Genomic DNA, 25,441 nt, shown 5'->3' on the forward strand with positions numbered 1-25,441 from the left:
GGTTCTGTCTCCCAGATGGAATCCAACTTGTTGGTTCTTGGGAACTTCCGTAGCCAAACTTTGTCATCCACCTGGAGTGGTTTGGCTGAGGCATGGCGATTTTAATCATCTTATTGCCTTTCTTCTTGTCTTGACACAGAGGCTGCTCACAGCATATGGATAAAGACTTGATTAATGTGCTCACAGATCCCATTCCCCTTGAGGGTGGTAGGCAGTAGTTTGGAGTTCCTTGCAGTCGTGGAATTAACATAGTTCTTGGAAGAGTTGGGCCTCAAAGGCCGTTCCACGGTCAGTTGGGACAGACTCAGGACATCCAAGGGTTTGCACTCATTTAGAGTAGAACATCTGGGCCGTTGTTTTGGCTGTGAGATCTTTGACAGGTACCACGACTACCCACTTGGAGTAATGATCCACCATGGTGAGAGCATAGGTATACCCCGACTGGGTAGGGGACAACTTCACATGGTCTAGCTCAACAAACTGATTGGGTCTGTCACTTTGGATGGAGTGGAGGGGTGCTCTGGCATCTTTGTGCACATTCTTGGTGACGTTACCGACAGAACATTCGCTGCACCATTTCTCAATGTCACTCCGCATTCCAATCCAATAGAATCTTTGCCTAACAGTGGCTTTGGTCTTGTGGACTCCAAAGTGTCCCGACTGGTCATGATATGCGTTGAGGACCATCGCCGCATCTCTTCGGCGAACCAGAATCTGATTAAGTCCATCACCAGAGACCGGATTCAAAGAATTTCGGCACAACAGTCCTTTGTGCACAGTCGCTTCCTTTGTCGCCACAGACGTTCCAACTCATAGTCACACTACGCCCGCATAGAAAGGTTGGTACCTTTTTTGCCAGAAGGTAGTCACACAGATCCCCCATAACTCAACTTTCATCTTGGAGAGTCTTCCAGGTATACAGGTCTTCTTTAAGCTTTTCGGACCTGGTTCCGCCGTCCATGAGGGCGGTCACAACATTCTGGTTCACAAACCGTTGATAAAATGGGGGCATCTCCACGTCTTCCCACACGTCTTCAACAGGTGATTCTTGGCCGAGTGTCATCCTAAACAGTACATCGGCATTGACGTTTGACTTGCTGCTTCTGTACTTGATGGTGAAGCTGTAATTAGCTCATCTTGAAGCCCATCACTGTTCAATGGCACCCAACTTGGCAGTGTTCAGGTCCGTGTAGACAGTAAATGGCGTGGCAGCCAAATAATCTTTGAATTCCAATTTGAACAAGCTGTAATTGGAATCATTCCTCTATCCTCCTCGCAGGTTACGACTGGCATAGGCAATCACTCTCTCTTGTCCATCTTGAACTTGGGACAGGACAGCTCCTAGACCTTCAAAACTGGCATCAGTATATAGCTGCAATGGCTGAATGTAGACTGGATACGCCAAGATGGGTGGTTCTGTCAGCAGACGTTTAATAGCTTAGAATGCTGTCTCTTGCTCTTCGGGCCATTCAATAGGTAGTCTTCCATTGTGATTCTCCTTCGCTGTACCCCGTAGAAGAGCTGTGAGGGGTTCTGAAATTTGGGTGAAGTGTGGGATGAAGCAGCGGTAGTAGCAAGCAAATCCCAGGAAGCTCCTGACATCCTTCACCGTGCGCGGGGTAAGCCAGTCCTTGACAGCATCCACCTTCTCAGGATTTGGCTGGACTCCCTTCAGGATTTGGCTGGACTCCCTTTGCATTGACAAAGTGACCCAGGTAAAGGACTTGAGGCTTGAGCAAGTGACACTTTGATGGTTTGATCTTCAACCCATGCTTGATCAAGACGTGAAAGACATCTGACAGATGACTGAGGTGTTCCTGGTAAGATTTGGAATACACAATGACATCATCCAGGTACAACAAGTCACTTTGGAAATTTAAATGACCTAGGCACCTTTCCATCAGATGCTGGAATGTGGCAGGGGCATACTTTTAAACTCGAACAACCCCATGGGTGTCACGAAGGCGGTCTTCTCCTGATCCTCCACGGCCATGGGCACTTGCCAGTATTTGCTGGTTAAATCCAGGGTGGAGAAGTAAGCAGCCGACCCGAGGGCCGTAAGTGACTCCTCAATCCTTGGCAAAGGATAAGCGTCCTTATGTGAGACATTGTTCAGTTTTCTGTAGTTGACACAGAAGCGGATGGTTCCATCTTTCTTCTTGACCAGGACAAGTGGTGCCGCCCAAGGGCTCTCACTTTCTTGTATCACGTCCGCTTCTTTCATATCAGCCAGCATCTTCTTGATAGTCTGATACATGCCTGGCACAACCGGACGATGTCCCTCCTTAATAGGCGGGCTGTCGCCTGTGAGGATACCGTGCTGGATCATCGAAGTCTTCCCAAAGTTTGTGGGGTGTTTGCTGAAAGCTTTATGAAAAATTTTGGCGACATGATTACTCCATTGACCTGGTCCCTTGGGGTAGTGTTGTTCCCAACCTGGAGCTGTGCCCACCAGGGCTCTGGGAGGTTTGACTGATGGCAAAAACATGTGAACCGTTGCCCAAACATACAAAGTCACATGAAACATGTTTTCCAGACAGGGTGGTTGAGAAACATTGGTCTAGGCCAGTGGTCTCCATACTGTGATCCCCCAGCTGTTGCAAAACTACAACTCCCAGCATGCATGGACAGCTGGAGGCACACTGGTTGGGAAACATTGGTCTAGGCTAGTGGTCTCCATACTGTGACCCCCCAGAGAGAGAGAGAAAGAGAGAGAGAGAGAGAGATAGGCAGTCAGTATTCTGCACTTTTTGGCATGATTTTTGCACATGTGAACATACTCTAACTGATTTCATTTATGTGTTATAAAGCAAACCTTGTAATTACCACTCCTTGCCAGCAGAGGTCTCTTCCACCCCATCGATAACTTTTAGTTAGCTTTGCAGTAACATTTGTTGTCATCCCTCAGTATTCTGTAAAATGAGTCTATGTTCCATATACTGTAATGGATTCATCTAAATGCATTCCACTCAATTAGATCATACATGCAGTAAAGATGAAAAACACACGGTACAGCCAAATAACAATCTAATGTATCTGGGAGTGTTTTAAAGCATACCTGTCATATCACAGAAAAAAGATGCTTATATATTTTATTATCTATGCCATGCAGATGTGTTACAAGTATTTTATATGTGTCTAGCTTTTGTATTTGGCTCACAAATCCCTCTGTTCTGCTGCTTACTCATTTTGACATCTACTGCTCAGGAAGGGGTGTGTCCGAGGCAAGCATTGAGCCCGCTCTCACTCATTATGCATTCACTTCCTCCCTGAGTCTGCTATGCTGGGTCTCTTCATCCAATCACTACAGGCTGTTCTGTAACCCCCTCCTCTCTGTTTTCAGACAGGACAGGAGTGAGCACAGAGGAGTATTAGTCCCGACCTCACTTACTGGACTTTGTCCCAGCCTGTGCTTCAGCTGGGACAAAGATGATGCTGCAGTTGGACAGGAATATGTTCTATTTTCCAAGATGTACAACATATAAAAAGTTTTTAATTCTGACAGTGCATGTGTTAAAGGGTCTCTTGGCAAATCTAATGCTTAGATGCATTCCTCCCAGGATATTAACCCCTTAAGGACTTAGCCCTTTTTCAACTTAAGGACTCGGCCGTTTTTTGCAATTCTGACCACTGTCACTTTAAACATTAATAACTCTGGAATGCTTTTAGTTATCATTCTGATTGTGAGATTGTTTTTTCGGGACATATTCTACTTTAACATAGTGGTAACATTTTATGGTAACTTGCATCCTTTCTTGGTGAAAAATCCCAAAATTTGATGAAAAAAATGAAAATTTTGCATTTTTCTAACTTTGAAGCTCTCTGCTTGTAAGGAAAATGGATATTCAAAATATATTTTTTTTTCACATATACAATATGTCTACTTTATGTTTGCATCATAAAATTTATGAGTTTTTACTTTTGGAAGACACCAGAGGGCTTCAAAGTTCAGCAGCAATTTTCCAGTTTTTCACAAAATTTTCAAACTCGATGTTTTTCAGGGACCAGTTCAGGTTTGAAGTGGATTTGAAGGGTCTTCATATTAGAAATACCCCATAAAAGACCCCATTATAAAAACTACACCCCCCAAAGTATTCAAAATGACATTCAGTCAGTGTTTTAACCCTTTAGGTGTTTCACAGGAATAGCAGCAAAGTGAAGGAGAAAATTCTAAATCTTCATTTTTTACACTCGCATGTTCTTGTAGACCCAATTTTTGAATTTTTGCAAGTGGTAAAAGGAGAAAATTCTTACTTGTATTTGTAACCCAATTTCTCTCGAGTAAGCACATACCTCATATGTCTATGTAAAGTGTTCGGCCGGCGCAATAGTGGGCTCAGAAGGAAAGGAGCGACAAGGGAATTTTGGAGAGAATATTTTTCTGAAATGGTTTTTGGGGGGCATGTCACCTTTAGGAAGCCCCTAGGGTGTCAAAACAGCAAAAAAAAAAACACATGGCGTACCATTTTGGACTAGACCCCTTGGGAAATGTAATATGGGATAAAGTGAGCCTTAATACCCCACAGGTGTTTCATGACTTTTGCAAATGTAAAAAATAATAATAATAATTTTACCTAAAATGCTTGTTTTCCCAAAAACTTTACATTTTTAAAAAGGAAAAAAAAAAAAACTACCAAAAAGAGGGCCACTTGGTACAATGTACTAAGTATGTGTCTCAGATTGAAACACTCACTATAACAAAACCTATCACATAACCACTGATACAAAAATATTTGCAAAAATAGTGTACAATCTTTATTAGAGTGCATAAATACATAAAATCACAATTAAAATGGAACAGAGACAGACAGAAGATACAGGCGTCTCATACAGTATGTAAGGTGAGTATTCTAGTGCAGGGACTATCAAAAGTTATTCAATACAGGTTATGGGTAAAAGGAGCAGCTATATATACATATTAGCATGATGCCCATAATAAATACCCCAAAACTACCCAAATAACTGCACATAACACAACAATAGGGGTCACAAGGATACAAGTGCAAACGTGCATAGAACATATAGTATCATAACCAGACCACTAGACCCTGTAACCCTAGCACAAATTCAGGTGAGAACCGGCCAAAATATGGCGCATCTCACGTCACCATTCCATGGTCCAAGAGTAAGGAACGGTCAAATGACACATAATGCACAGGTTAGATCCGGACACCCTTACCAGTAGAGACCACCACCCCAACGCCGTTTCGCTATGAGCTTCTTCAGGGAATGTATAGTATGGTGAGTAAACAGAATATTTATATGTGTAGCAAACCAATCAGAAAAAGAATAATAGATGAAAACAAAGAAATCACCTGCAGGACGCCATCTCAATGTGTTCCCGGCTGGTCGCTGCCATCTTGACCCACACTGCGCATGTCCCAGCGTCTAGATGCGTGGTGCGTCCACCACATCATCACGCCCATCGACTACGCACTGGGAATCAGGCTTGCGGCCCTCCGGGAATAACTCCCGAACCACAGTGAGGCCGCGCATGCGCCGGCCTCACCATGTCCGCGAGTCGGCCATATATGAATAGGGCAGAGGTATGGGCAAACACATATGTATATTAAAGACTTATAAACAGATATTATACATATATAGTACACAAGGATCCATTATATCCGCAGCAGCAGAAGACAAAAAAATTATGAAAATAATAATAATAAAGATAATAGTAAGTACCCATTTGTAATAATAGTAGTAAATACCCATTAGGGGAGTATATTATCAGTGCATATATGAAACCAAAATTAATAAAGTGAAAAAGTGCATAAAGTGAGAGATGTGAACACACGTGCCATGCAGTGAATAAAAAAGTGCAGTGATGATTTACATAATTATGTTTATTAGCCGCAATGGCAAAAAGAATAGTGCATGAAAACATACTTGGTGAATATGTGATATAAATATTACATAATTAATAGTTATATAAATATAAAGATATATGAAAAGTAAATGAAAAAATTATTATTAATAAAAAAAAAATGTTTTTATTATTATATAAAGTGAATCAGTGTACATAAACTAGTACATTTTTAAATGTATATTATGTGTGAATGTAGACACACAATAGCCGCTGTCCTCTAAACATAATCACTCATCCTACAGTTCAGTATGAATAAAAAGTTTTAAAAAAATAAAAAAAAAGAGGGTAGCTTGCTCCTGTGATTCTTGAAGTTTCAATCCTTGTGATCACATATGGTCACAACCATTAGTCTATTGAGATAGACACTGCAGAGGTGAAAAAGAAAAAAAGAAAAAAAAGGAGGAGAAGAAAGATAGGAAAGGGAAAGGGGGGGAGGGGAGGGAGGGAAGAGAAAGGGGGGGGGGGGGGGAAGGAAGAGGGAAAGGAAGGAAGAAGAGAAAGAGGAAGAAAAAGAATAGAGGGCAAGATAAAGAAAAAAGAGAAAGAAAAGAGGAGAAAAGGAACAATAAAAGATTGGTAAGTATATCACAGAAAAGAAAAGAAAAAATTACATTAAAATCACTTAAAACCATATTATACAAAAGAATAGAGGGCAAGATAAAGAAAAAAGAGAAAGAAAAGAGGAGAAAAGGAACAATAAAAGATTGGTAAGTTTATCAAAGAAAAGAAAAAAATTACATTAAAATCACTTAAAACCATATTATACATAAAACAGAATCAGTTAGCGCAAATACAATGCTATGAAGATAAAGTGAGCAAAAAATAATAGATATTATTTTATTTCAAAAATGGGGCAAAGCTATTGTGGTCATTAAGGACATATGGACTAGTAGTTTTTAGAGTAAAAATCCACCTAGACTCTTTCTGGGCAAGGGTCTTCCTCCAATTCCCCCCTCTTGATCCAATCAGGACTCTGTCTATCCCTCTTACCTTCAATAGTCTCCCATCGCTGTTGTGATGTTCTCGAAAATGACGTGGTAATGTTTTGAGGGTAGAGACATCATCCACTTCTTTTGCTGCTTCAATCCCTCGAACATGCTCCCGAACTCTCCTTCTCAACTCCCTAGATGTCAAACCAACATAAATTAGGTGGCAAGGGCAAGTGGAGTAATAAATTACGCCAAATGTACAGCAGTTGATGGTGTGTGTGATGGTGAATTTCTTCCCTCCAGATGAGTCAAAGAAATTCTCAGCTCTTTCAATATTGTGACATGCCACACATCCCCCACAAGGTTTACACCCCCATTTTGGACCGCGAGAGCCAAATATTCCTGAATTGGACTGTCCTTTGTGGTGACTATGCACCAATATGTCCCTAAGGTTTTTGGCCCGGCGATAAGTAACAGATGGTTTTGTTGACAAGATGACAGAGTAGGGTCCATTTTCAAAATGGACCAATGTTTGGTCAATATTCGTTGAATTTGCCACCACCTAGTGTTATACATAGAGATGTATCTCACCTGAGGCTCAGAGGTGTCCTTTTTCTTCTGTACCAGTAGTGTCGATCTTGGTGTCTCCTTTGCCCTCCTGTATCCCTTTTGGATGTCTACATTACGATACCCTCTTTCTTTGAAGCGATTTGTAAGATCCTTTGCTTGTTCTTCAAATAACTCCTCAGTAGAGCATATTCTCTTCATACGCAAGAATTGACCTGTAGGGATATTCGCAATCAGCGGTATAGGATGAGATGATGATGCATGTAGCAGAGAGTTTGTAGAGGTCTTTTTCCTAAAAACATTGGAGGAGATATAACCGTCATCATCAATGTTCAGGGATGTATCAAGAAAATCCATATCCTTTCTTCCATATTTGTAAGATAGTTTGATTTTAAATGGATTATTGTTCAATGTGCTCATGAAGCTAGCAAGGTCATCATCAGTTCCATGCCACAAAAACAATATGTCATCAATAAAGCGACCCCACATTGATATTTTATCAATTAGGGGTGCTGGATCCATCATGAAAATCCTCCTCTCCCACAACCCCAGGAACAGGTTAGCATGTGAGGGCGCACAAGCCGCCCCCATAGCTGTCCCCTGGAGTTGCAGGTAGAGGAGGTCCCCACACAAGAAATTAAGTAAACATACTGTAACAAATCCAGTATCAACTTACTGAGTTCCGGGTCCATGTCTGTCATAGAGAGAAAAAACTGCACAGCTTCAATCCCATCCTGATGTCGTATTGCAGTATACAATGATTCAACATCGCATGTGACCATAATAGCACCATCCTCAAGCTGTACTCCATCTAGTCGTTTCAGGACGTCTGTTGTATCTTTTAGATGTGATGGAAGGGATTCCACAATCGGTTTCAAAAAATGGTCAATGAACCTACAAATGGGTTCAGATAAGGAATTATTACCAGACACAATGGGGCGTCCTGGTGGACACTCTAACTGCTTATGAACCTTAGGCAATAAATATAGTGTCGCCACTGTCGGATATACAGGTATTAAACGCTCCATCTGTTTTTGCGTGATTACTCCACCTGAGCTAGCTTGATCTAAAATATAAGTCAACTCCCCCTTGAATTTTTCCAAGGGGTTGAAAGACCAGCCGGGAACACATTGAGATGGCGTCCTGCAGGTGATTTCTTTGTTTTCATCTATTATTCTTTTTCTGATTGGTTTGCTTCACATATAAATATTCTGTTTACTCACCATACTATACCTTCCCTGAAGAAGCTCATAGCGAAACGGCATTGAGGTGGTGGTCTCTACTGGTAAGGGTGTCCGGATCTAACCTGTGCATTATGTGTCATTTGACCGTTCCTTACTCTTGGACCATGGCATGGTGACGTGAGATGCGCCATATTTTGGCCGGTTCTCACCTGAATTTGTGCTAGGGTTACAGGGTCTAGTGGTCTGGTTATGATACTATATGTTCTATGCACGTTTGCACTTGTATCCTTGTGACCCCTATTGTTGTGTTATGTGCAGTTATTTGGGTAGTTTTGGGGTATTTATTATGGGCGTCATGCTAATATGTATATATAGCTGCTCCTTTTACCCATAACCTGTATTGAATAACTTTTGATAGTCCCTGCACTAGAATACTCACCTTACATACTGTATGAGACGCCTGTATCTTCTGTCTGTCTCTGTTCCATTTTAATTGTGATTTTATGTATTTATGCACTCTAATAAAGATTGTACACTATTTTTGCAAATATTTTTGTCTCAGTGGTGTTTTATTTTTAAAAAGGGTAATAGCAGAAAATACCCCCCAAAATTTGAAGCCCAATTTCTCCCGATTCAGAGAACACCCCAAATGGGGGTGAAAAGTGCTCTGCTGACGCACTACAGGTCTCAGAAGAGGAGTAGTCATATTTGGCTTTTTGGAAGCAAATTTTGCTCTGGTGGCATGCCGCATTTAGGAAGCCCCTATGGTGCCAGGACAGCAAAAAAACAAACCACATGGCATATTATTTTGGAAACTAGACCCCTCGGGGAACGTAACAAGGGGCTAAGTGAACCTTTATACCCCACAGGTGTTTCATGACTTTTGCATATGTAAAAAAAAAAATTTTCTTTTTACCTAAAATGCTTGTTTTCCCCAAAATTTTACATTTTTAAAAAGGGTAAAAGCAGAAAATACCCCCCAAAATTTGTAACACAATTTCTCCAGAGTACGGCGATACCCCATATGTGACCCTAAACTGTTGCCTTGAAATACGACAGGGGTCCAAAGTGAGAGCGCCATGCCTATTTGAGGCCTAAATTAGGGATTTGCATAGGGGTGGACATAGGGGTGTTCTACGCCAGTGATTCCCAAATAGGGTGCCTCCAGCTGTTGTAAAACTCCCAGCATGCCTGGACAGTCAGTGGCTGTCTGGTAATACTGGGAGTACTTGTTTTGCAACAGCTGGAGGCTCCGTTTTGGAAACAGTGGCGTACCAGACGTTTTTCATTTTTATTGGGGAGGGGAGGGGGGCTGTGTAGGGGTATGTGTATATGTAGTGTTTTTACTTTTTATTTTATTTTGTGTTAGGGTAGTGTAGTGTTTTTAGGGTACAGTCGCACGGGCGGGGGTTCACAGTAGTTTCTCGCTGGCAGTTTGAGCTGCTGCAGAAAATTTGCCGCAGCTCAAACTTGCAGCCGGATACTTACTGTAAACCTCCGCCCATGTGAGTATACCCTGTACGTTCACATTGGGGAGAGGGGGGGGAACCATCCAGCTGTTGCAAAACTACAACTCCCAGCATGCGCTGACAGACTGTACATGCTGAGAGTTTTAGTTTTGCAACAGCTGTAGGCACACTGGTTATGTATCACTGAGTTTGTGACCTAACTCAGTGTTTCACAACCAGTGTGCCTCCAGCTGTTGCAAAACTACAACTCCCAGCATGTACGGTGCATGCTGGCAGTTGTAGTTTGCAACAGCTGGAGGCACACCGGTCATGAAACACTGAGTTAGGTAAAAAAAAAAACTCTGAGTTTCACAACCAGTGTGCCTTCAGCTGTTGCAAAACTACAACTCTCAGCAGTCACCGACAGCCAACGGGCATGCTGGGAGTTGTAGTTATGCAACCAGCAGATGCACCACTACAACTCCCAGCATGCACTTTAGCTGTTTGTGCAAGCTGGGAGTTGTAGTTATACAACAGCTGATTGATCCGGAATTGCCGCAGATCGCTGGGCTGAATTGTCCAGCGATTTGCGGCCATCGCCGACATGGGGGGGGCATAATGACCCCCCTGGGCGATATGCCGCGATGCCTGCTGAACGATTACAGCAGGCATCTGGCTCCGGTCCCCAACCGGCTAGCTTAAGGACTCGGAATGCAGGGTGTATCCATACGCCCTGCGTCCTGAAGAGGTTAAAAAGTAGGAGCTGGCATACGTACCATCACAGTTCAACACAGCTGCCACTGTCAGATCTACTTGTCCCCATTGTGGTCATGTTCTTTATCCCTTTAATGATGTTTTGCTTCTGCTCAGCCAGTCACTGGTCAGAGCAGGCAGTTCTTGTCAGAGCAAAATATTATTAGAAGGAGGAAGAAAAGGATGGCAGCGGGGACCAGAAGATCTGAGAATGGCATTGGCAGGGGAGCGGAGGAGGTAAGTAGGCCTGCTTTTATATTTTTTAAGGCACAGAGACAGGTAACTAAGTACAACCTCTTTAACCCCTCAAGGACTCAGCATTTTTTCCGTTTTTGCACTTTCGTTTTTTTTTCTCCTTACCTTTTAAAAATCATAACCCTTTCAATTTTGCACCTAAAAACCCATATGATGGCTTATTTTTTGAGCCACCAATTCTACTTTGTAATAACAGGGGTGTGGAAATTAAAAAAAAAATACTTGTCCAAGGGACTAAAGCGGAACACAATCTACTTGTCCCTCAAGAAAATCCACTTGTCCTGGTAGATAAAATAATTTCAACCAAAATAGTACGATTCCCCCCACTAGACCACCAGGGATGGATATAAGATTCCTTTAGACACTGCTGTCAACTTAGACAGCGGTGATCTAATGGTTTAATAGCGGCCATGGTGATCGCAGCATGCCAGGCTATTAGCGGTGGGTGGGCTGTAGCTAGCTCCTTTTACACCCGAGGCAACCACAGAAAATTGTAATTTTTTTAGGAAACTTTTATTAGGAAAGGGGCTTATTCACATATATATGCACTTCTTAAAATATTTTAAGTCTTGATAGGGACTTATATATGAAGTCTTTTGCTTGGAAAACACTGAACAACGCTGTGTTACTGGGGGGGGGGGGGGGTCTGCTTCTCCAGTTTATGTGGTGCATTTTATTTACTCTAATTTATGTGTCAGAAAATGCTGGAAGTTGCATTTAGTTACTAGATAACTACAACTCCCAGCATGCCCTGATACAGCATGTCCAGTTAAGTCCAGTTAAGGTTATTGTGTAACATGCTGGGAGGTGTAGTTTTGGTTTGTGTCAGCAGCAGAGCCATAGGCTGTGTCAAGGAATACTGGGAATTACAGTTAGTAACAACAACTCCCAGCATGCCCTGATGCAGCCTATGGCTCTGCAGCTGACCCGAACCAAAACTACTACTCCCAGCATGTTACACTTTATAGTTCTACAGAGTAGGTTATGGTGCAACATGCTGGAAGTTGTAGTTTTGGTTCGGGCGTGTTTTCGTGCATCCGTGGGGCTCTTGGTCGGGGGGTGAGTATGAAGGGTGGGATTCTGGGGGTGCAATTTAGTGTGGGTGGCCAGAAACCACTAACAATAAATAAAAAAAATTAGCACAACTGTAGGGAAACAATGGATACTGTACTGCCCTCCCTCTGGGCATACTGAAGGATGTTAATTCTATAATATGGGCAAATGTGTTTTGTGTGTATGGGTGTTTCAAGGGATTGTGCCTTCATCCAACTTCTTTCTGTAGGTCTGGAAATGCGACTTCACATCCTGGAAATACTGCATCTAAGATAGGAAAACAAAAGAAAGATCATTTATATGTTTTCTATAGAAATGTACATGGAACTGCACTAAAGATCTTTTGGACACAATAATGTTACATTAACCAGCCATGTGTTAAACTCTGAATTCCTGGGTTCCTACAGTGTCCAGTAATGGCCCCTCACTAATGAAGAATGAGCAGAAGCAGTGCTATTTCTGCTCAATTCTGTTCTCTGGTGGAAAATAGTTATGACATCACAGATATGACACACTGTTACCTCCTGGAACATCTATTTGGGCGGTGCTGCTCTCTGATTGGCTGAAATTCAAAAAAGCGTTTTAACCCCTTAACGACGCAGGACGTATATTTACGTCCTGCGCCGGCTCCCGCGATATGAAGCGGGATCGCGCCGCGATCCTGCATCATATCGCGTCGGTCCCGGCGCTCATCAACGGCCGGGACCCGCGGCTAATACCACACATCGCCGATCGCGGCGATGTGCGGTATTAACCCTTTAGAAGCGGCGGTCAAAGCTGACCGCCGCTTCTAAAGTGAAACTGAAAGTGACCCGGCTGCTCAGTCGGGCTGTTCGGGACCGCCGCGGACCGCCGCGGCGTCCCGAACAGCTGACCGGACACCGGGAGGGCCCTTACCTGCCTCCTCGGTGTCCGATCGACGAATGACTGCTCCATGCCTGAGATCCAGGCAGGAGCAGTCAAGCGCCGATAATGCTGATCACAGGCGTGTTAATACACGCCAGTGATCAGCATAGGAGATCAGTGTGTGCAGTGTTATAGGTCCCTATGGGACCTATAACACTGCAAAAAAAATGTTTAAAAAAAGTGTTAATAAAGGTCATTTAACCCCTTCCCTAATAAAAGTTTGAATCACCCCCCTTTTCCCATAAAAAAAATAAAACAGTGTAAAAAAATTAATAAATAAACAAATGTGGTATCGCCGCGTGCGTAAATGTCCGAACTATAAAAATATATCATTAATTAAACCGCACGGTCAATGGCGTACGCGCAAAAAAATTCCAAAGTCCAAAAAAGCGTATTTTGGTCACTTTTTATACCATTAAAAAAATGAATAAAAAGTGATCAAAAAGTCTGATCAAAACAAAAATCATACCGATAAAAACTTCAGATCACGGCACAAAAAATTAGTCCTCATATCGCCCTGTACGTGGAAAAATAAAAAAGTTATAGGGCTCAGAAGATTACATTTTTATAAATTTATTTATAAATTTTCCTGCATGTAGTTATGATTTTTTTCCAGAAGTGCGACAAAATCAAACCTATATAAGTAGGGTATCATTTTAACCGTATGGACCTAAAGAAAAATGATAAGGTGTAATTGTTGCCGAAATATGCACTGCGTAGAAACGGAAGCCCCCAAAAGTTACAAAATGGCGTTTTTTTTTCGATTTTGTCGCACAATGATTTTTTTTTCCGTTTCGCCGTGTATTTTTGGGTATAATGACTAATGTCACTGCAAAGTAGAATTGGCGACGCAAAAAATAAGCCATAATATGGATTTTTAGGTGGAAAATTGAAAGGGTTATGATTTTTAAAAGGTAAGGAGGAAAAAACGAAAGTGCAAAAACGGAAAAACCCTGAGTCCTTAAGGGGTTAACATATTCTGAATGACTGTTACCTAAGGGATTTTTCTGTAAGGTTTATTAAAATGAGGCTACTCTCTGTGGGGTGTGTTATATTTGTTTCTCCTAACCAGATACTTAATATATGTAATGTCATTTTGTCAGCCTGGGCCATAAGTTTCTTACATACAGTTGATCCGCAGGGATGTGCACATACATTTTGGGGGAAAGGGGCTCAAGTGAAAAAGGCACTTTTTCAGTGGTTTATTTATTGATAAACCTTACATTTTTATAATTTTTACTTTTTTCCTGTACTTCAGCACAGCATTACTGCCAGTATTACACAGAAAGCCTGTGAAATCCAGTCTATGGCTGGACCTCACAGGCTTCCATACTTGGCAGGGGTGACAGTGCGAATGAGGAGTGGCAGTGTGTGTAGAAGGTGACAATGACAATAGTAAATGGCAATGGGCAGATCATATTAGAACAGTTGGAGCAATTTGGTATGGGTGGGGTTTATTGTTATGCGTGTTGCATACCTTCTTGGGGAGGAGCTTAGGGGCCCCCTCAGTAGGTTTCGCAGGGAGGTCCCATAAATGTAAAAGGAGGTATATATAGACAATGTGAAAGGGGATATAATTAAAATATGAATGATAATATTGTATTTTATACTATTCTATTGTATTTTATACTATTCTATTGTATTTTATACTATTCTATGTTATTTAATATATCTTATATATCTTAATATATCTTAATATAATATTAACTCTTTCTTTCCTTTTTCTGGTGTTAACATGTACTCTTGTTTCCCTATGCAAAGTGTGCGGTTTAAGAGATTCCCAACATAGTGTTAATAATAACAGGTTTATTCACTAACACACTATAGATACAATGGGGGAGATTTATCAAAACCTGTGCAGAGGAAAAATTGACCAGTTGCCCATAGCAACCAATCAGATCGCTTCTTTCATTTTTACAAAGGCCTCTGAACTATTAAGGAAGCGATCTGATTGGTTGCTATGGTCAACTGGTCAACTTTTCCTCTGCACAGGTTTTGATAAATCTCCCCCACTATATCAATTTAGCTAACATACATATATATCAGTATAATATCAATATATTTCAGTGCATACAACAATGGATAAGACAACATCAATACATTAACATTATACTAGTTACAGTACAATTGACCCAAAACAAAATTCCCTCCCCCCTAATTACATACCAATACACTCACACAAGCACACAATCCAAGAACAGCTTTCTAATTTTAAGGCTAGGGGCTTTTTACAGCAATGAAAGGGTTAATGCAGGGTACAGTTAAGAGGGAGCAAAGGGGTTAATGCAGGGTCTTGGTAGAGAGGGGTGTAAAGGGGTTAGTAAGTCTTGGAATATGAGGTTTAAGGATAGTGTTAGATTGTGGAGAGTAATCTCTCTCTCTCTCTCTCTCTCTCTCTCTCTCTCTCTCTCTCTCTCTCTCTCTCTCTCTCTCTCTCTCTCATCTCTCTCTCTCATCTCTCCAGGCAGGCCTATAGCATTCCCTAATTGGCCTCCACTGCTACCACTTTACCCCATTTGAGACCTCTGGGTCTTTGAAATATAAAAAGCTCCATATTCAGCAGTCTCCCACTACTCTCTATGCACTTTATTCGGAGATTAGCTAGTGACTGGTTCACCCTCCTTTATGTAACCTTTCCTATTAATAAAATACGGCTGGACCATTGTACCAATATAGCACTTTATGCCTTTTGTCTCAACCTCACTCCTCGAAATATGTAAGCTCTAACAAGCAGGGCCCCCACTCCTCCTGCTTTAATATTTAGTGTGTAATATTGCAATGTCTGATACTTGTCTTTATTTGTTGTTACGCCGAGCGCTCCGGGTCCCTTCTCCTCCCCGGAGCGCTCGCGGCGTTCCTCTCTCTGCAGCGCCCCGGTCAGACCCGCTGACCGGGAGCGCTGCACTGACACTGCCGGCGGGGATGCGATTCGCATAGCGGGACGCGCCCGCTCGCGAATCGCATCCCAAGTCACTCACCTGTCCCGGTCCCCGGCTGTCACGTCCTGGCGCGCGCGGCTCCGCTCCTTAGGGCGAGCGCGCGCCAGCTCTCTAAGATTTAAAGGGCCAGTGCACCAGTGATTGGTGCCTGGCCCAATCAGCCTAATTAGCTTCCACCTGCTCCCTGTCCATATTACCTCACTTCCCCTGCACTTCCTTGCCGGATCTTGTTGCCTTGTGCCAGTGAAAGCGTTTAGTGTTGTCCAAAGCCTGTGTTCCAGATCTCCTGCTATCCTCATTGACTACGAACCTTGCCGCCTGCCCCGACCTTCTGCTACGTCTGACCTTGCCTCTGCCTAGTCCTTCTGTCCCACGCCTTCTCAGCAGTCAGCGAGGTTGAGCCGTTGCCGGTGGATACGACCTGGTTGCTACCGCCACAGCAAGGCCATCCCGCTTTGCGGCGGGTTCTGGTGAATACCAGTAGCATCCCTAGAACCGGTCCACCGACACGGTCCACGCCAATCCCTCGCTGACACAGAGTATCCACATCCAGCCTGCCGAATCGTAACAGTAGATCCGGCCATGGATCCCGCTGAGGTGCCGCTGCCAAGTCTCGCTGACCTACCCACGGTGGTCGCCCAGCAATCGCAGCATATTGCCCAACAAGGACAGCAGCTGTCGCAGTTGACCGCCACGTTACAGCAACTTCTGCCACTGCTTCAGCAGCAACCATCTCCTCCGGCAGCTCCTGCACCTCCTCCGCAGCGAGTGGCCGCTCCTAGCCTCCGCTTGTCCCTGCCGGACAAATTTGATGGGGACTCCCGACTCTGCCGAGGCTTCTTGTCTCAATGTTCCCTACATATGGAGATGTTGTCGGACCAATTTCCTACAGAACGGTCTAAGGTGGCGTTCGTAGTGAGTCTTCTATCTGGTAAGGCTTTGTCTTGGGCCACACCTCTCTGGGACCGCAATGATCCTGCCACAGCCACTGTCCAGTCCTTCTTCGCTGAAGTTCGTAGTGTCTTCGAGGAACCAGCCCGAGCTTCTTCTGCCGAGACTGCCCTGCTGAACCTGGTCCAGGGTAATTCTTCAGTAGGCGAGTACGCCATCCAATTTCGTACTCTTGCTTCCGAATTATCTTGGAATAACGAGGCTCTCTGCGCGACCTTTAAAAAAGGCCTATCCAGTAACATCAAGGATGTGCTGGCCGCACGAGAGATTCCTGCCAACCTGCAAGAACTTATCCATTTGACCACCCGCATTGACATGCGTTTTTCTGAGAGACACCAGGAGCTTCCCCAGGAAAAAGACCTTGATCTCTGGGCACCTCTCTCACAGTATCCTTTGCAATCTACCCCTGTGCCTCCCGCCGAGGAGGCTATGCAAGTGGATCGGTCTCGCCTGACCCATGAAGAGAGGACTCGCCGTAGGGATAACAATTTATGTCTGTACTGCGCTAGTACCGAACACTTCTTGGTGGATTGCCCTATTCGCCCTCCACGTCTGGGAAATGCACACACGCACCCAGCTCACGTGGGTGTGGCGTCTCTTGGTACGAAGTCTGCTTCTCCACGTCTCACTGTGCCCGTGCGGATTTCTCCTTCTGCCAACTCCTCCTTCTCAGCCACGGCCTTCTTGGACTCTGGTTCTTCTGGAAATTTTATTCTGGCCTCTTTGGTGAATAAGTTCTGCATCCCGGTGACCCGACTCGTCAAGCCGCTCTACATTTCCTCGGTCAACGGAGTTAAATTGGACTGCACCGTGCGTTATCGCACAGAACCTTTGCTCATGAGTATTGGACGGCATCACGAAAAAATTGAACTTTTTGTTTTGCCCAAGTGCACATCTGAAGTCCTCCTTGGTCTGCCATGGCTCCAACACCACTCTCCTACCCTTGATTGGACCACCGGGGGAGATCAAGAGCTGGGGGGCTTCTTGCCATAAAAAATGCCTCACGTCTGCTCCCAGTCCCGTCAGTCAAACCTCAGTGTCTCCTCCTTTACCTGGTCTCCCCAAGGCCTATCAGGACTATGCTGTGTCTCCTCCTCATAGCCCCTGTCCTGGTAACACTTTGCCCCGTGCCCAGCTTCACCCTCTTCCCCCCCCTCCCCACTCCCACGCCTTCTGGTTTGCCCGCTGTTGATGAGGTTTCCCGGGACTTCTCCACCATCTGGAAAGAGACTCAAAAATCCCTCATACAGGCCTCACTCCGGATGAAGAAACATCCCAACAAAAAGGGGGAGACCTAAGGGGGGGGGGTACTGTTACGCCGAGCGCTCCGGGTCCCTGCTCCTCCCCTGCTCCTCCCCGGAGCACTCGCGGCGTTCCTCTCTCTGCAGCGCCCCGTTCAGACCCGCTGACCGGGAGCGCTGCACTGACACTGCCGGCGGGGATGCGATTCGCATAGCGGGACGCGCCTACTCGCGAATCGCATCCCAAGTCACTCACCTGTCCCGGTCCCCGGCTGTCACGTCCTGGCGTGCGCGGCTCCGCTCCTTAGGGCACGCGCGCGCCAGCTCTCTAAGATTTAAAGGGCCAGTGCACCAGTGATTGGTGCCTGGCCCAATCAGCCTAATTAGCTTCCACCTGCTCCCTGTCCATATTACCTCACTTCCCCTGCACTTCCTTGCCGGATCTTGTTGCCTTGTGCCAGTGAAAGCGTTTAGTGTTGTCCAAAGCCTGTGTTCCAGATCTCCTGCTATCCTCATTGACTAAGAACCTTGCCGCCTGCCCCGACCTTCTGCTACGTCTGACCTTGCCTCTGCCTAGTCCTTCTGTCCCACGCCTTCTCAGCAGTCAGCGAGGTTGAGCCGTTGCCGGTGGATACGACCTGGTTGCTACCGCCGCAGCAAGACCATCCCGCTTTGCGGCGGGCTCTGGTGAAAACCAGTAGCATCCCTAGAACCGGTCCACCGACACGGTCCACGCCAATCCCTCGCTGACACAGAGGATCCACATCCAGCCTGCCGAATCGTAACATTTGTACCCCAAAATTGTAAAGTGCTGTGGGATCTGTTGGCACTATATAAATAATATGATTATTATTTTACCATTTCACTGTTTGTATATTCTATGTGAGATCATTAGAATTTTTGCATCCGATGAAGAGGCAATTGAAAGCTTCAAATTGTGTAATGTTTTTGGCATCAAGGATCATGCATCAAGGATCGCTTAATAAAACTATAGGGGTTTATCACAAGACTTGAAAGTCATCAATTCTCCTGGTGGATCCTGCTTCCCTCCACATTGATCCATATCAGATAGAAAAAGACCCATAACCGGTTCCCAGGGGTTGCACTACTGTGATTATATATCACCTTCAAAAAAGTCTTGATGACAACAGTAAAAGGTGAGTGTGCAACCACAAGGGGCATATAATAAACATACTGTCCTATGAGGAACTCTACTGTTTTTTTTTTATTATATATGTATTTATTCTGCAATTTTGAGGGGGGAAGACCAGCCTGCAACACTATTTCTTTCATGACTGTGCCCACTTAAAATAGTTACACTTCAAGAAACAAGGGTGGTTCCAAAATGTTATCAACTCTGTCTATGCACCTGCTTAGGTATATGCAAATCTTTTTAGCTGAATAAAAGAATATCTAAATAATTCCAAAACAATGATGACCAAACACAATCAATGCTATTATTTGTGTCAGTCAATATCATTCATAGCTTCACACTGAAATGCATCTTTAACATACGACCATTTGCTCTGGCTGACAGGTCTACACTGAAGTGATGGGCGCAGGGTAGAGGTATTGTGTCCAGTCCTCTCTTTGTTTCTCTCCCCCTCTCGCAGTGAATGGATGGATCCTTCCCCTCCTCTTTCCTTTCTGTCAAAGAACAGCTACTCTAGAGAAACACAGTTGTTGTTTGAGAAGAGAACTAGAGGATTCTATAAGCTCTGATAAACAATGCCAGGATTTTACTCTGCAATTGTGTCTTTATGGTACTCTGGATATTATTTTTCCTGGATTATTAAGGATATGCAGTACCAATCTCCATGCTTTATTAAAATGGCAAGTATTCAAGGGTTTTCTCTAGATAATTGACTGCTACTGGGTGGTCTGGTTTGTAGATATAAGTATTAATCTTTCTGGGGGGAGTGAGAAGGCTCTGTAGTTTCATGAGTCTACTCTCTGTACAGTGCTGCGGAATATGTTGATGCTATATGGATCGCATTTAGGTTATAGACTTAAATCCTTTCCCTAAAATTACTATAAACAATAATAATTTAGAAATTTGGAAAGACAGCTATATCTAAGGTTGTTTATCCAATTTTTGCAACCGTAAGTGCAAAAAGTTTAGCGTAAATTGGTGATCAATACATTACGCTGACGAATCTGCGGCTTTGTTTTAAATGGAAATACTACATATGTCTTTTTTACTTCATGAGCATTGTGTTGTCAAACTGTTAGTAGCAAGTGAAGAGCTGATATTAGTCACTGAAGAGCCAGGCTGTTGCAGGGCTGACACTTGGAAAGTTATTACAATGTTATTTCAATTAGCTCTATGCAGATTGTGTAGTGGGAGTAATGTTTTCTTCTGTTTCCCAAACAGAAGGCATCTAGTTCCATTCCCAGCTCCTGCCTTCCGTCACTAGCTCCAGGATTTATTTATTTATTTTTTGCTGTCGCTAGCACGCACGCCTATATAGTATTATATGTAGGAAACGTTTTCATCCAATGCTTGGCTTTAGGCATTTCAGGCCTCCTCTTTCAACACAGACATGGCTTAGAAAGGGTTACACTACGATTCATTGTGACGTGAATTTCACAATGGTTAAATTTTTTTATTTTTTTTTTGCAAAATAGAATCACATCTTTTTTTTAACCTATTTATAATAGGCAGCATTCAAATTTGAATCTGCTTTTCCTGGAAACGTCGGTAACTTATTTTATTACGTAGAAAATATTTTTTCCAGCCAGTGATTGGATATACTAAAACATATCTCGAGCCAATGCAGTGCTGCATACAATTCAATGGCTGCTATGTGCTTGCTCCTCCTTCGTTTCCTTTCTGTTGCCAGCTAGATTTTTACCTTAGCTTCTCTGTCTGATGGAAAAAGAAATTACAAAACAACCTTGACTGCATCCTTCTTTTTTTTTTTTCCAAAGGATTAGCTGCTCTGTATTCAAGATGTGCTGAGGGGAAAAAAGGGACGGCTTTCAGACAAGGCTTTTCTGCAATGATTCATCCAGCAGGTTACCGTGTTTTGCAAGTAGGAATTCTGCATCTCTTTCCTTTGTGGCTGCTCGTAAACCTTACATATGCACAGTTCCGATACTCTATCCCCGAGGAGCTGAACAGGGGTGAAATTGTTGGGAATATCGCTAAGGATCTTGGAACAGATGTGGCAAAACTAGTAGCTGCTAATCTCCAGGTACTTTCTGATTCCGATTCCCAATATTTCTCTATAAATGTAAACAATGGAGCCATATTGGTGAATGACAGAATAGACAGGGAGCTGCTTTGTGGACAGAGTATTACATGTATTTTAAATCTAAAATTTGCCATAGAGAATCCAGTAGAAGTGTACAGGATTGAGGTTGAAATATTAGATATAAATGATAATTCCCCCCGATTCCAGAGTGAAGAGCTGACTTTAAAAATAAATGAGTTGGCTTCCCCCGGTGCTAGGTTTTTAATTCCAAATGCACAGGATCCAGATATAGGCTCAAATGCATTGCAGGAATACCATCTTAGCCCAAGTGAAAATTTTGCTCTTATTGTAAAAAAACGCACGGATGGTAGCAAATTTCCTGAGTTAGTTCTTGAAAAGGCTCTGGATAGGGAGCAGACAGCAGTCCACCACCTGGTCCTCAAAGCAGAGGATGGTGGAGTACCATGTAGATCGAGCACCATGCAGATTACAATTATCGTTCTAGATGCCAATGATAACCATCCGGCATTCGATCAACCATCTTATAATGTCCAGCTAAAAGAAAATGCCCCCAAAAATTCTTTAGTTATAAAACTAAATGCCACTGACTTAGATGAAGGGCCTAATGGAGAAATTGAGTACTTCTTTAGCAGTCATAACTCGGAGGCCTTAAGCAATATTTTTCAGCTCAATTCAGAAACTGGTGAAATCCGAGTGCTTGGAAATTTAGATTTCGAAGAGATTTCAGTTTATGAGATTGATATTGAGGCTAGAGATAAAGGAAGTCCCATTATGGAAGAGCATTGCAGTGTAATTGTTCACATTATTGATGTGAATGACAACACCCCTGAAATGACTATAAGTGCTTTTTCTAGTTCAGTTCCAGAAGACTCACCAGCTGGGACAGTAGTTGCCGTAATAACTATTAAAGACAAAGATCATGGTGATAATGGTAGGGTACAGTGCCAAGTAGACAAAAATCTCCCCTTCACCGTTAGGGAGGACTTTGAGCACCAATTTTCCTTGATCACTAGCGATAATTTAGACAGAGAAAGTGTTTCGGAGTACCAGATAACCATTTCTGCAAAGGATATGGGAAACCCCCCTCTTTCTACTGTGAAAGTGATATCAGTTGCAGTTTCGGACGTGAATGATAACACCCCTCAGTTTGTTGAACCCGTATATGAAGTCTTTGTGGAAGAAAATAACAAAGCTGGTGAGTTACTTTGTACTGTCTCTGCTATGGACCCAGACTTGGACCAGAATTCACGACTCTCTTATTCCATATTACAAAACCCTAAAGAGGACTATGCTAGTTCTTCTCACATATACATCAATTCAGAAAATGGACAAGTCTACCTTAAATTTCCTCTAGATTATGAAAGAATCAACTACTTCCAGTTCCAGATAGAAGTCTCCGATGCTGGCTCTCCACCCCTTAGAAATAAGACTGTTGTACACGTTTTTGTTTTAGATCAAAATGATAATTCACCGGTAGTTGTATTTCCTGTGATCGGAGCCAATTCTGTTGCCCAGTGTAAGATCCCACGTTCTACTGGACCAAATGTTATGGTAAGCAAGATATCTGCTGTAGACCATGATTCAGGACGGAACGCATGGCTTTCCTACAACTTACTTGAAGCAACAGATCCTACTCTATTTAGCATTGTTATGAGAACTGGTGAAATAAGAACTAAACGTGCAATCCAAGATGTGGATCCTAATGTGCATGAGCTTCTTCTACTTGTGAAAGATTCTGGAGAACCTTGTTTATCAACCTCGGTAACAGTAATGATGACCCTAGAAGACAAAGACCTAGAAGTTTCCCAGGGTGTTAAAGACCATTCTAAAAAAAGGAATATTTCTAGTCTCACCTTATATCTGATTGTCTGTTTGATAGTGATCTCTGTCATCTCACTCATTGGTTTGGCTGCCCTTGGAATTAAAATTCACAAATGTGAGAACAAGAATTTTCCTCTCTGCTGTCGACAAAACCAAAAGAAAGGTGTGGTAGCAGGCTCCAAGCTCCATGGAACTTTTCAACTACACCCCAGTCTTTGTAACACCATTATAGGGGTTCGAGTGGATTGTGCTGGAAATATCCCATCAAATCGAAGGGTCAGAACATGTTTCTCCCCAGTCTCAGATATTAGTGAGTTTATGTTTATGAGGCCACCTCATGTCACTGCTAGTTCCTCCTCCCCGGGAATACTGGTTCCAGATCCTAACTTCTCCATTGCTTCCAATGAGGTGAGCTCCCAGTATTTGCCATTACTTGAAACCAAAGTCAAACAAGATGAATGTCATTAAATTTTCTATATTTCATCTTTCATGGCATCCGTGAGCAGTGTGGTGAACATATATACAGCCCATTTTTTATCATCACAGGTCATTATGCCATAGTATCCACTTTACGAAAGACAGGAAACATTACTACATTGACATTGAAAGGAGAATCCACATTTAATCATAATAATAAGTGACTAAAATTAGAAGCTACTTTGGCTTTTATTTAAACTAAAATTATCATCACACATCAAGGCCTGCACATTCACACTAGTTAGTTACTATAAGTTTTGGCATGTCAAGTGCAGCTTACTATAGGCCACTGAAAAAAAAGCAAAAATGTTATATTAATTTATAGATATTTAGGTGTTGTTTTATTTATAAATATGATGAGAGAATGCAGAATGTAAACAGTGTCTTTATCATCAGCATAACAAGAAGATTTTGTACAAGACAAGATGTCAATTTTGGGCTAAGCCAAACATTTTGAATACATTCCAGATATTAAGCTGTAGGATCAAAGTGCCTGAAAAAAAATAAAAATAAAAAAGACAAAGGGAAGGAAAGATATTTTAGGGGTAAGTTGAAACAAAGTGTAGAAATAAAGTAAGGGTAATAATAATATTGAAAATTACTAAATTAAAGTTACTAAACAAATGGAAAATTGTATAGGTTAAGCAACTCATATTGAGCCATGTACAGTAAATTTGAAATTTACTGGCCAAATTTTAATTTTAGCTTTTCGGAAGATAGAAAATTCCAGAATTGTATTATCTAAAGTCGATTATAGTCTGTTTAGTCACTGTAGACAGATAATGAATAACGTCGGATAATATGATCCCTACAGAAACAGTAGTTTAGGAACTTTATCCTGCATAGCGTCTTCACGTAAAATATGTTCTGCAATCATCCATGATAAATATTTAGGTTACAATTACATGTGCTCAGCCCCAGGAATTCTCCAGGCAATGATATTTCACAACCCATAGTCATTTGTGTCAAGCCTGACTGCTAAATATGTTCCTTATGGACAATGATACTTTGCCAAGAAGTGATCTAGAATTAGACTTTTCACTGCGGATTGTCAATCTGGAATATTGTACTTCTTGCAACTAAGAAGGATGAAAGTCCACCAGACCTTGTTGGGTTTTTGGATCTTGGTTAAACAACTGACTGACTGATGTGTCTTTATCTTCTATCTATAAACCTGCAGCACTTTTTAGAGTGCCTTATTAAAGTTGGTACTGTATTGGATAAGAAAGAGACTTTTTTTTGAGGAATACACACCAGCAAAAAACAAAACAAAAAAAACGCCATAATTACAATGTAATCGACAAGGCGTACAGAAGTACACTGTCATGTGTTTCGGTCTGTTCTCACAGAACCAGACTTGTTTTGTAAAGTTATTAGTGAGTCCAGATTTACATACAAGCATCTATTGAAGAGCGTACGATGGGGTAAGAGACATCATGAATCATGAAATTCTTATTTATTTTGTCATACAAAAATCATTTTTGTGCTTTACATTTTCTTACATTCATAATAAAGCATTTTCATATTTCCTTTGTGTCAATTGAGTGTGTGGAACATTGTTTTTTCATCCTGTTTTACATATTTCCAATAATGCTCATGAGTTATGTCGCAGTGATGCAAACGTTTCTATTCAAAGCTGGATAAAGGATATAAATGTAAGGTATATTATACAGGTTATTTCCTTATGTGCACCTTTACACTGTCAACCAGTCAAAAAATTTTTTGGTTTATACAGAACCATAAAAGGTTACATTAACACTAGCATATTTTCCTGTAGCAGATTTTATTCTTAGTTTTTTTTTTCTGCAGATTTTCTAAGGGTAAAGGTGC

At 42.5% G+C, this 25,441-nt stretch overlaps 1 protein-coding gene across 13 annotated transcripts in view; it reads left to right on the forward strand.

The window, feature by feature from the left end:
- The window catches only part of LOC130267399 (protocadherin gamma-B3-like), a 112,087-nt gene that overhangs the window by 23,605 nt on the left and 63,041 nt on the right, over positions 1–25,441 (forward strand). For 2 of the 13 annotated variants that reach the window (XM_056517146.1, XM_056517147.1), the window contains exons 1-2: positions 19,793–19,928; positions 21,027–23,542. The exons of 5 other annotated variants lie outside the window; for them this stretch is intronic. In XM_056517146.1, coding sequence (XP_056373121.1) covers positions 21,098–23,542 — 2,445 coding nt within the window. In that variant the 5' untranslated portion in view covers positions 19,793–19,928; positions 21,027–21,097. Of the gene's footprint in view, positions 1–19,762; positions 19,929–21,026; positions 23,543–23,600; positions 25,036–25,441 lie in introns of those variants that run through there. 6 more of the 13 variants (XM_056517148.1, XM_056517149.1, XM_056517150.1 and 3 more) reach the window with 3 other exon arrangements.

The sequence above is a fragment of the Hyla sarda genome, chromosome 4 (assembly GCF_029499605.1).
Source record: "Hyla sarda isolate aHylSar1 chromosome 4, aHylSar1.hap1, whole genome shotgun sequence".
Lineage (NCBI taxonomy): Eukaryota > Metazoa > Chordata > Amphibia > Anura > Hylidae > Hyla > Hyla sarda.